The sequence below is a fragment of the Ostrinia furnacalis genome, unplaced genomic scaffold, assembly GCF_004193835.3.
Source record: "Ostrinia furnacalis isolate ACB-3 unplaced genomic scaffold, ASM419383v2 OfSCF4320, whole genome shotgun sequence".
In the NCBI taxonomy this organism is placed as follows: Eukaryota; Metazoa; Arthropoda; class Insecta; order Lepidoptera; family Crambidae; genus Ostrinia; species Ostrinia furnacalis.
The window spans coordinates 38,051-50,489 of record NW_021134559.1 but is presented as its reverse complement, the minus strand read 5'-3'; the positions used below and the strand labels follow the sequence as shown (position 1 = coordinate 50,489).

Sequence of the window (12,439 nt, the reverse complement as noted above, 5' to 3'; positions counted from 1 at the left end):
TCCGCGGTGGTATATTTGGCGATTTATTCAAATAAAGTGTACATAAGTGTTGTTAGAGTCATACTTTTCTTTTCAGCATGTTTGGCTCGCTATCTGAAAAGGAAATTGAGGCAGCTCGCTGCTTTAAATTATGGTGCAGTCTCAGAAGATGATGAAAATTTAGATGATGATAACATCGATTTTTACCCAAACTTACAGGATTTATTGCATGATCTTGACGAGGAGTCCATAGATCATAATCTACCCTTGGAACATAACGAAGACCTTACCCTTGGAACATAACGGAGACCCTCCCATAGTCTATGAAGAGGAGCATATATTAGTTCAGATGGTGTTTCGTGTCAGTTCTATTGAGATTCGTCTTAATAGAATACGAATATTTGAAGTAAACCCTTTTTGAGTAATGTATAAATTCGTTTCGACTATAATTTTCGAAACAATGTCATCGTTTATGAACTTGATAAAGATCTAAAATGGCTCCTCCAGGTCAGATATTTCTGTGGGCAATTCCGAATGACCTAAAAAAGCAATGCCATCTTCGTCCCATGGTAAATTTCTTTTTTTCCAAATCATCTACGTGACCCGTACGGCTACGTGATCAGCAATTCCTGGAATACCTGAACTTGATTGCGATGAAGTACCCGCCACAGGTTCCGCCAGGGAAAAAACCATCTAACATGTGCTCCTCTTCATAGACTATGGGAGGGTCTTCGTTATGTTCCAAGGGTACATTATGATCTATGGACTNAATTTTCTACAACAGTACTGATCCTCATTGCCTTACAAATTAAACTACATACAGCTAAGGAACATATATCGCTATCAAACTACACAAAGAGGGAATGATGCGATATGGTAAACTGTTAATAACTTAATACAGCAATTAGTAAATTATTCTAGCGAACGAAAACTTCACTTATGATAAACCTTTACATTAATGATAATGTTACGGAGTTCAAGATGATTATTATTAGCATTCCGAAGTAAAGTATTATTTATTACCAGGAGCGTTCAGTTTGCGAGCATTCTATAGTCAATTTGCCTAGTGTTAATTTGAAAACTTGTATGTTTTCTCTGTTCTTCTAATACAAGCATAGTGCGCTTGCATCGCCTGCTTAACGAATGCTCCTGGTTAAAATTCTTTAGACGACAATATAAAGTGAAAGTAGAAAAAATAGGAAGACAAACAGCATAATGAGAAAGTTGTAATAATCATCTTCAACTGTAACAGTGAAATGAAATATTCAAGCATTCGTGAAATAACTGCACAGTTTGAGTCACAGAGAGATGTCAGAAACATTGTACAGTTAGCTGCCTATTGATGTAATCATAATGTATAATGTCATTAGGCTTCAAGGTGGTAACTTATTAATACAATGTAAACTATATTTTATTGAACTACAAAATTGACATTTTCAGCGAAAAGAAAATCATGCAACTGTACAACTCGCTCATTATAAATATTGAATAAAAACAAACTAAAACCTAATTAAAATTTAGTTCCGCGCCGGTTCGTGTCTCTAGACGATTGATTGATTGTTAAATGTTAGAATATTTAAATTATTTATTGTATCTTACACGAACCTGCATACTTCCAATTAACTCAATAAAAAAGCAAATAAAGCGGGTGAATCTCATTAAATAACATTCCAAATAATAATAAATATATAAGTAGGTAGTCGAAAATTAAAAAAGATATGCAAATATTTACACACTACAAAGAAGTAACAGGCATGTTGGTTAACTACACTGTCAGGTGAATAAAAATAATAAAATAACACTGGATTTATAAAATAAGAACTCAAGAAAAAGTCTTAATTACCACACAATGTTTTTGTAAGAAGAAACTTTTTGATATATTAAAATAATATAATTTATGGAGCAAATGATATAAAATTAAAAATAAATAATGAAGATTAGTTGCTTCAAAATAATTAATAGATCAAAGTATATCTACAACAGCTGACAAACCTTTTCAGCAGTTTGTTTTCAATAAAATCTGATCCATTTACTTATTTCTTTTCAATAAATTATTTACAATACACAACTTTTCTCATTCTATACACACTATTTTGAAATACTAAACAGAACACAAAGTTCTGGTCACGCAGTAATATTATGTGCTCACTCTACAGGGTTTCAAAAATACTCAATCAAATTGTAAATATTTATATTTTAATATCAAACTCGTTAGTTAGTACCATATTTGTCGCATCTACAACCTTTTTGCCACAATTTCTCATGATTTATCTAATAATTACTATTCATTGACAAAGGTGGTCAAGATAATCTTAAATAACCTATATTAACATGTAAAGCTAGAGCCACATTACTGTGAGTGTCGTGTCGTGTGTGAAGCTTTAAAACCATATTGGGTCTACACATTTCTTATGAGTGTTCACAACTTTTCTGATTGGTGCCGTATTCAAATTCTAAAAAATAAGACAAGTTTACCCACAGACTAATTGACATTCTTTAAATGTTGACTGACACAACACGACAATGTGTGCCCCTAGCGTAAATTCTACCTAAAAATGACGTTACAGTCAGCGTCAAATAATTCGTGATACCCAAAGTGGACAAAACGTTTACAACAAAACTTTATTCCAATTGTAACCAAGGTGTGTTGCGAACTTTTTGGCTACTTTGGGTAGTCACGAACTATTTGACGCAGACTGTACCAGTCAACCAAACAGATGCTTTAAAAAGCTGTAGGTAACGTCATTTATAGATAGTAACAATAATAAATTAAGTCAACAAACACACAGGTTCAGTTTTGTTAGGCTCGAAGACACTGGCCACATCTCAAATCGCAGATCTTTATAGATTGAGGTAGACAATGCCAGTTCAGAGAATGCCCACGTTTCTGGTCAGCAAACATTGCTACATTGACTGACAAAATATGGAGATGAAAAATTATGTCGCTTTGACACAGCTTCTTTCCTTGGGAAATCAGCACAATGTTAGTGAAAGACTATTTGACACCATTCCCCAATAATTCGAAATCACAACTATTTTAAAAATACACTTCATTCTGGTCTTAAAAAATTAATTTTAAATTACCTGTAAATTAAGATTTTTGGTTGCATTTAATTGAAAAAAGTAGTTTAATTGAGTTGTCAAAATAGTGACACTTGCTTGTATTGCAATTTTAAAAAGTACGTCAATTGATTGGTGGTGTCAAATAGTCTATGATTAGATTAGTTATTTCAAAACACACGACAGTATAATTATTTTGTCTATGGTTTTGAGTGGACCAAAAAGAAGCCGATTACCGTCTTCATAAAATTTATCAACGTATAAGCTTAATGGAAGCCAGTGCATATTCCAAATCAATCGAAAACCTTTATTATGTAAGTACAGATAAAGGCACATCGTCCTAGTGTAGTCAGATGTACTGTCCTGTGAATGTGAATACCACATTCAATATTTTATACATAGAATTCAAGATGGTATTAAATCATGGTTGTTGTGTCAATCAGTAGTTTTGTCGCTGACAAGAAACCGTAAAGCTTCAACCACACCATCGCGTGCCGATCGCCATCGCCGGCACGATCATAGGCCAATGACAGGTCGCGCGACCCATGACAATGAGGGCTATCGTTTTTATACTTAACAGTTGGCACCCCTGGCGATTGACAGGACCTTACTCTACAGTGGCGCCATCTTGATGAGTGCAAATGCGATAGTCCTCCTACCACTTTAGCGCTCACCAGTTGGTGCCACTGTCTTCGCTCGCTACTAGTAAGTGACAGGACCTTACTCTACAGTGGCGCTAACTGGTGAGCGCTAAAACGATAGCCCTCATTGGCGCGACCTGGCTGCCTTATTCACGTAACAAAACTTCAACGACAACAAATCGCTGAGTTGCGATCCTATCGAGTTGGCTCCCCTAGGGGGGCCAAGCAGGGGGGACAACAGGACTGCACCGAGTAATCGTTCTTTCGAAATGATCCTTGTGAATACGGATTCAGAATAGTACGGCTAGCACGAATCGTTTGCGTATTCGAATCGCAATAAAAAGATTTAGTACGAAAAGTGAACTTAGTATGAGAAATGGTTGCACGAAACTTATTTGGAGAGTCAAAATTGCAATTCGAAGATTGAGTATCGAATTTTCGTAAACGATTCGAAGACGAAAGTTGTTCATGCTAGAGGTACTGTTTTCCAATAGGACGACTTCTAAACGTCAACGAGATTTTGACGGTGTCAAAATACGTGAATTAGGCCACTGTCGGATTCCGTGGAGGGTAGTTGAACGGGAAGCATGGTCGATCTGTTTTAATGGTTTCAATTTATTATTTAATGGACTTTAGTGTACAAATTTGGTGTTATTTTGTGTTCTAAAGTGCAGTGAAGTGATAAATTATAAAAAACATTGAAATACTTCGAATTTGAGCGCGCATCGAGTGTCGAGTGGGTTGTCGTATGAACAACCCGCTTTGGACCCGGTGGCGTCTCGAATCCTGCTTACGGGCATACTTAACTCCACGGAATCCATGAAAAATCAATAGAACTGAAACACCCACGTTCTATTGATAACTATCTCAATATTTTTCACTCGACATTGGCAGAAATAAACCTGAGAGAGAGGTTTGGTTGCCACAAAAAAAAAAAAAATAGGCCACTGTCATTGTCATAGGACAATCGATCATAGGATCGCGCCGGCGATGGCGATCAGCATCTTGTGGTTGAAGCATAAGGCGTAAGTACCTACCTAAGCCGCTGTGAGCTCGTGTCACGCCGGCGTTTTGGCTTTCTTTCCGAAGGGCAGGTGCAGGCGCCGCTTGCGAGGCTTGGGCGCGCTTTCGTCCTCCATCAATGAGGAGTCTGTGGACTCTTCTTCAGGTGGCGTGTTGCTGGAAGGCGATGGTGCGTCGGATTCGATGGCACCTGGATATTATGAATGTGTAAGTTGGTTTTGTTATTTGGTTTCTAGTTTAAAATAACCTAGGTTTCTCGTGTGAGAGTACAGTAAGTTAACCTATCGGACGATTGACGATTAAAAATGGGTCAAAATCATCTCTGACGATCACTGAAGCGGTGTTGTCAGTATGTAGGTTCTTTGCAGGGCGACGAATCGAGCAATGTGTCAAATGTCTTTCAGCGAGCGTCTTTTGCTGCGTAAATAGATCGATTCCGGCAACGACGTTTAGTGCTACGCGAGCGCACAATAGCTTCAGGGGCGGCCGCAAGTTACTATTTGAATGAATCTACACATACCTTCAGCGAGCGTAAACGGATGACGCGGCGGCCCTCTTGGCTCGTTGATTATTATTATTATTATAAAACTTTATTGCACAATAAAATAGTACAAAAGGTGGACTTAATGCTATTTGAGCATTCTCAGCCAGTCGATTCTGGCGACGACATCGGTACTTCGCGAGCGGACTATAGCCCCGGCAGGTGGCAGCTTTCTATTTGAATCTACACATATCTCCACCTGTTCTCACGTCCTCACCTGTCTAGTCGCCGATCAGGGATTCAAAAATAAAAACACATACCTTCAGCGAGCGTCTTCTGCTTCACAAACGGGTGCCGCGGCGGCGCTCTCGGCTCGTCGATCCCGGCGACGACGTCGGTGCTCCGCGAGCGGACGATGGCCCCGGCGTTGGGCGACTTACTATGGCTGCAGGGCCAAAACTGGATAGATCCTTACCTGTCCAGTTAACGCTGTAGACCAGGGATATAACAATGAAACGCACCTTCAAGCGTCTTCGGCTCGTCGATCCCAGTGACGACGTCGGTGCTTCTCCAGCGGACGATGGGCCAGGCAGCTCTCTGTTTGAATCTAAAGCCCGGTCGCCGAGGACGTAGAATTTCTGTCGCGCTCGCACACTCACTGCGGCCGCCCGTCGCACAGTCGCGACAGCGATATAATTACGCGCGAGCGATAAGGATGGGTAGCTTGGGGTCGTTGGCGACCGGACTATATACACACTATAACACACCTTCAGCCAGCGTCTTCTGCTTCACAAACGGGTGCCTCGGCGGCGCTCTCGGCTCGTCGATCCCGGCGACGACGTCGGTGCTCCGCGACCGTACTATGGCCCCGGCGGGCGACGACTTATTATGGCAGCAGGGCCACGCTAGATCCTTGCCTGTCCAGTTAAATCTGTAGACCTGGGATATAACAATGAAACGCACCTTCAAGCGTCTTTGGCTCGTCGATCCCAGTGACGACGTCGGTGTTTCTCGAGCGGACGATGGACCAGGCAGCTCTCTGTTTGAATCTAAAGCCCGGTCGCCGGGCACGTAGAATTTCTGTCGCGCTCGCACACTCACTGCGACCGCCCGTCGCACAGTCACGACAGCGATATAATTACACGCGAGCGATAAGGATGGGTAGCTTGGGGTCGTTGGACGAAATTCTACGTGCTCGGCGACCGGACTATATACACACTATAACACACCTTCAACGAGTGTCTTCTGCTTCACAAACGGATGCCTCGGCGGCGCTCTCGGCTCGTCGATCCCGGCGACGACGTCGGTGCTCCGCGAGCGGACGATGGCGCCGGCGGGCGGCGGGCGGCGCGGCGGCGGCAGCGGCGCGGCCACGCTACGCATGGAAGCGCGCAGCTGAGGCTGGGACTGGGAATGGGACGCGCGGGATAGGTCCTCGCCTGTCCAGTTCACGCTAGAATTGAATCAAAATAATCATGCCATTTAGTCTTAAAGTAAGTTAGTTTAGCTTAGCTCGCATAGTTGAGCCAGTTTTTCATACATGTGCGTCCACCGCAAACTATGCCAGCTAAGCTACGTGAAATGCCCCAGGCCCCAGCTAAGTGGAACTAACTTAGCTCGGTTAACTCGACGTTCTAGCACATCAAACTGACCATCACTAACGTAGTTTTAGCTTATTTATTGGTGGACGGACAACGTAGTTCGAGTTTAGCTTAGCATAGTTCACTGAGTTTAGTTTTCATTTAGTTTAGCCGGCGGTGGACGTTCGGCTTAAATGAGACAGGAAGACGGCTATCTGCTCTCCACGCTGGCCAGACGAATTGGGGACATAATTATTATGACGTTCGAACATTTCTCCTTAGTCGCCGTTACGACATCCACACGGGAAGAATGCGAGCGTATGGGAGTAAGATGCTTGGGATAGGTCCTGCCTGTCCAGTTCAAATTATTCAAAATTTGGGATGTGTTCATTATTTAAGTAGCTGGAAGGTGGTTTAAATAAGTTTTCGAGAGGGGATCATATCTTGGGCAGCGTTACCTTAATTGTTAGAAGAAGATAGCAGTGTATAAAACGACCTTAAAGCTTCAACCACACCATCAAGATTGCTGTATATAAAATGAGATACGGCGGTATTTCGGAAGATGTACGCATAAAATTGGTATTAATTTTTCGTTGCAGTTCCACCTTTTTTTATATTGCCCAATATAATTCTTCTAGCCATATTCATCCTACTAATATTATAAATGCGAAAGTTTGTGTGGATGTCTGGATGTTTGTTACTCTTTCACGCAAAAACTACTGAACGGATTTTGTTGAAACTTTACAATATTATTGTTTATAACCCAGATTAACATATAGGCTATAATTTATGACGATATGTGACAAACTAAATATCATGCGGGTGAAGCCGCGGGCAAAAGCTAGTTAGTTTATACATAAACGAAAAAGATACGCATTTATTTTTTTGTCCCTCATCTTTTTTAAAGTTGCCAAAATCGTAATCGCCCTAATAACCTAAGAGTTCTTCAAGCCATATATTCATACTTTATAATGTTTTACTCACTTGTCTCCCCCCAGCACAAAGTGCACCGGGTCGCGCCGTCGGTCCTCCGAGCCCTTCAGCGACTCGGTGTACAGACACTTGGACCGCAGCTCCTCGATCGAAGCCTTCTTCTCTTCAAGCCTCCTCTCCAGTCGATCGTCTATCCTCTTCTCTCTCGCCTCTTGAGCTAGGCGCTCTTCTAGTTGTAGCCTGGAGGTTTGAGAGATAAATATTACATTTTACATTGGTATTGTTGGAGGAAGAAAGAACTCCCGTTACACGTAGAAAAATTTAAAACTAATAAATAAATAAATAATATCTTTTTTTCCCTAAGTTGGAGTAGTGTAAACTACACTCAACATTAAATAAACCGCACCTTCCGCGACGCGAACTTTAAAGATTTTCTTCTGACACAATCATGGTACCCCGACAATATTGGTGTTATTTTAAAGCCCAATAAATATCCTTAAAGAAAAACACATTTAATTTCTTAATAAAAGATTAACATATACCATAAATGTGACTTGAAAGAAGACCTCACTTTGGGCTCACCTCTACGATCAATTAGACCAAATTTTATGGTTATAAAACCAAACAATGATTACACGTGTCCTCTTTAACAGATGGATAGCGATTAATCCCAACTTAACTTAACTCTCTGTCAAGATAGTTAAACACATTATTGANTACTGTAATATTTATCAAAATGACATAACATCTCTTCAGAAAAAAATATTGTATGTCCAAATCCGGGAATCTCACACTACACGGTCCGTGACATTTTGGACTTGTAACTTTTTTTAAATATTCTTCTAATAGTTTTATGATAAAAATGATATTGGGCCTAGTTAATAGAGGTATTTTGCTAAGTAAATTAATATACAGTGCACTGATTTACTTTAAAAACATATGCTATTCTTACATCTCACACAAAAATGCGTAAGAATAAGAATGGCCCTCAAACGTAACTACCTATTTTTTGAAGAAGTGACTCTGGATCCTTCTAAAGACACATTTTTAGGGTAAAAAATAAAAATCTTTCCTTTAATGAAATGAAGTTTAGAACTAGGCTTTTAAATGGTGCCAATATTGGTGGGAAGTGGGGATGCATACGTTTCAAAGTGCTTGTCGCGGGAGGTGCGATTTATTTGACGACGAGTGTATAATTGGGAGGTGTATAAATTTAATGATCTTTAGTTTTAGGTATTTTCAATATTAGCATAGGTAACAATTGAGGAAGAGCCTGGATGCGGGCAGCGTAGGACCGTTCATTATGGAAAACCTTGGGGGAGGCTTTTGTCCAGCAGTGGACGTCATTTGGCTGAAACGACGATAGGTAACAATTACACGGTAGTTTGCAAATTCTAATAATTATAAAAGTTTCTATAATATACGCAGAAGAAACATAATTTTGCCCAAAACTAAACCATGATTTCGCCAATGTCAAGTGTGCTTACCTCGCTTCGGCCAATCTCAAATCAAGGGGGTAGTGGGGGGCATCGGTTTCGCTGCCAGAGGAATCTTCTCGCCACCCGAAATTGTCAGCAACTGTATAAATAAACACATATTACAAATTATACAGCGACAAAATCAAATAACTAAGTTCACAATTATACAACTTATTTTAGCTGTTTGGAGAGGTGTAATTTTTATAAGTACCTATTATACAAAGTTACAATCGCTAGTAAAATACAGAATGTAGCCTACTTAGTTAGTGTGACATATTGTAACATTGTTACACAATAGGTGTTTTTTTTTTTACAATTTTACTTTTTTTTCCCTGTATCCTAAAGTAAAAGCATGTATGAAATTATACTATTTTGTGTTAGTCAAGTAAAATAAATGCTAAGCAATGATTCTATTGTTAGATATTATTTCACTACATAAAGCATTCTAATCTTACAATGTCTTACCTGGTCAGTAGCAGAGCAACAGTGTTGCCATATAAAACACTGAAAGCAAATCTAGTATGGTAAATAAACTTGCAACACTGAGGGGGAGGGGGAGTGGAGGTTGGCAAAAATAAAACAAAATCACAATCGTCAAAAGCTTTCAAACGTGCATAAGAATAATATAAAAATATTATTTGATATGGTTGTTCAATATCGCGTAATAATGGGGGTAAAAAAATACACTTTTGTATTTTATATAACGTTTTAACTATAAGCAACTATTAGATGTTTTTGTATATAATATAATAATAATTTTTAGTTAGAATGCCATTACTCGCAAAGGTTAGTTCTAAAGCTGAGAAAAAGGTTACAAAAAACCTTTTTATGCTTGAGGTTATATAACGTAATTTGGAATATTTATAATACTTCGTATTTCTCTCGATAAGCTCAATAAATAAGTAACTGTTCAACGCCAGCGATCGAATTGCTAATTTTAATAATTAAAAAAAAAAAACTACTGTAACTATAGTTACGAGCGAATGTGCAAAGTCCAATGGTTTGGTGAAAAAGTAAATAAATACGGTGATAACTCAACTAAAGGGGCGAAAACGTGCGAAAATCTAAATTAAAATATTAACAACGGAAGCTCCAGTAAAACGTTTTCTTTTGCATTAAAACAAATAAAAAACGCTTCTGTTAATAACTATACATGCACAAGGATACAAAACCCACACCGATAGAAAAATATATACAAAATCAGCTAAATCTGAAAGTATATTTCATACATGCTTTTGCTATATTTGAGATCAAAAAATTGGAAAAAAAAGAAACACATAATCCGTGTGCATTTCGACTTGGGCTCCAACTTTTGTGGTATTCTTGTGATAAGTCGAATATATTTTTACCGAATTATTACCGAAATGTATATTATTATTATTGTGTATGTTGTCCGCATACCAAATAAGGAGCTGCTATAAATGTTATATCTATTGGCCTTTACATCATAATATACATATAACTTTCATGTATATAATTTTATTTCATCACCCGCTTTTAAAACATATTCGTCTTACCACTTATTTATTTGGATCCCAAGTTTAAAATTAATATAAAAACTGAAACATTACCTGATTTAAACACCCATTTCAAAATAACATACAAAATACACACAACATATTTTGAGGAGTAGAAAAAATAAGAAACTAATTAATGCATTTCTAATACACTGAAATGTATGAAAGCTTCCCATCGATTGTGATCAAATGAACATTTCGCAAATATTTATTAAATCGAATATAAAACAGAAATACATACAAGACTTATGGGCTACTGAAATAAATAATATGACCAAACTTAATTTAATTAGTAGCATCAAAAATGTATAATAACTAAGTTATACAAGATCTGTGAGGAACTCTAAAATGACGATATGAAACATGACGTACTAGTATAATAAGATATTTTAATAAATAAAAAGGTATATGTGATGATGACTTCAGAGTCTGGTAACTACGTTTTTTGACCCGAATGCTATTAATGTACTACAGCCACTACTGGACAGGATAGAGTTAGGTTAACAAAGTGTACTAAAAACGTCATTTTCTACAGTAACTAGCTAGTGACTCGTTGTTTTGTTTTAAACATTTTTATTTGAAAAATTAAATAATTAATTTAGTAAAAAATAAAAGAAAACACTCCGTAAATGCGTTTGTACTCTTCACTAAGCCCGTATCATAAAACGGTACTCAAATATGAATTTATACTCAAGTTTTAGATTCAAAAGTGAGATTATTTAGTTTAAATATTGAAATTCCATCAATCACAGGTTTCAACCTGGTTAAATCTGAATGAGATTTGGAGCTTCGTTTCGTGATACGAGTTTTAGGAGTTTAATTAAGGTTTCAATTAAAACGCTATCTTAACAAAATATTGTTGGATAACCTCCTGAGACCCAGACCCCTAAAAATTGTCGGATTGTCTTGAATTTTGGAAGGCAGGCAAAGTTTCATATGTACAACTAACAAAAAATGCGAAAAAAAAACTAGCCCCCCAACATACGCCAAAATGGGGGGTGTCACCAGTGACACTACGGGTTTCAAAGACATTAAAACGGGCTTGAATTAATTAATATTTTAATTACTTCAGGTGTGGTAAAATTGGTGTTTTTAGTTTCAAATTGATCTGCAATTGTTTAGAATCATAAGATTTACTTTTTAACAGCTTTTATTGAACTTGTTATTACAAACTTTAATTTAACTTGCAATAAATGTGTGAATGTATGTTTGAGTAAAATCTTGGAAGCTGAATTAGAGCTACTTCCTGTCAACCGATTGAGCTGAAATTTTCCATAGACATGTAACTCAGATGAGACTTCAATGTAATGAGATCATGGAGCTGATCTGATGATGGAGACGGAAGGTAGCCATAGAAACTCTGTGACTACACGATGTAACTCTGTCGAGTTTTGACTCATTTGATTGGTATTGACAAGTACTCTGGTGTTGGATGATATCCAGGGTCTGATCTGAGGATGGAACATCAATTTTTTCATCATCTGTCTCATGAAAGTTGCATAAAATTGACTTGACGTTACCATCAGACAATCCTAAAAAGGACCATATTTCAAGTCACGAGTGCCCAAAGTGTCACCAGTGACACTCGAATTAATTGACGAAAATACTTATTACAATAGTTATATTTTAATAGTTTTATCGCATAATCTGAGAGATATATTACCGTAGCACACAGAAAACAGAAAACAATACAAAAAAACTTGTTTTAAATAATATTTTCTTTTCTTGGAATGTGTCATGTCGGAGG

The 12,439-nt window shown here is 38.0% G+C and overlaps 1 protein-coding gene across 1 annotated transcript in view; it reads right to left on the bottom strand.

The window, feature by feature from the left end:
* Nucleotides 1-4,577: 4,577 nt before the first annotated feature.
* Stim (stromal interaction molecule) overlaps nucleotides 4,578-12,439 on the bottom strand; it is a gene marked incomplete at its 5' end in the record, with an annotated part of 37,524 nt that continues 29,662 nt past the window's right edge. The window contains 4 exons of the mRNA XM_028313712.1: nucleotides 4,578-4,893; nucleotides 6,414-6,637; nucleotides 7,749-7,937; nucleotides 9,185-9,275. Of these exons, the coding sequence (XP_028169513.1) occupies nucleotides 4,739-4,893; nucleotides 6,414-6,637; nucleotides 7,749-7,937; nucleotides 9,185-9,275 (659 nt within the window). The remainder of the gene's footprint in view (nucleotides 4,894-6,413; nucleotides 6,638-7,748; nucleotides 7,938-9,184; nucleotides 9,276-12,439) is intronic.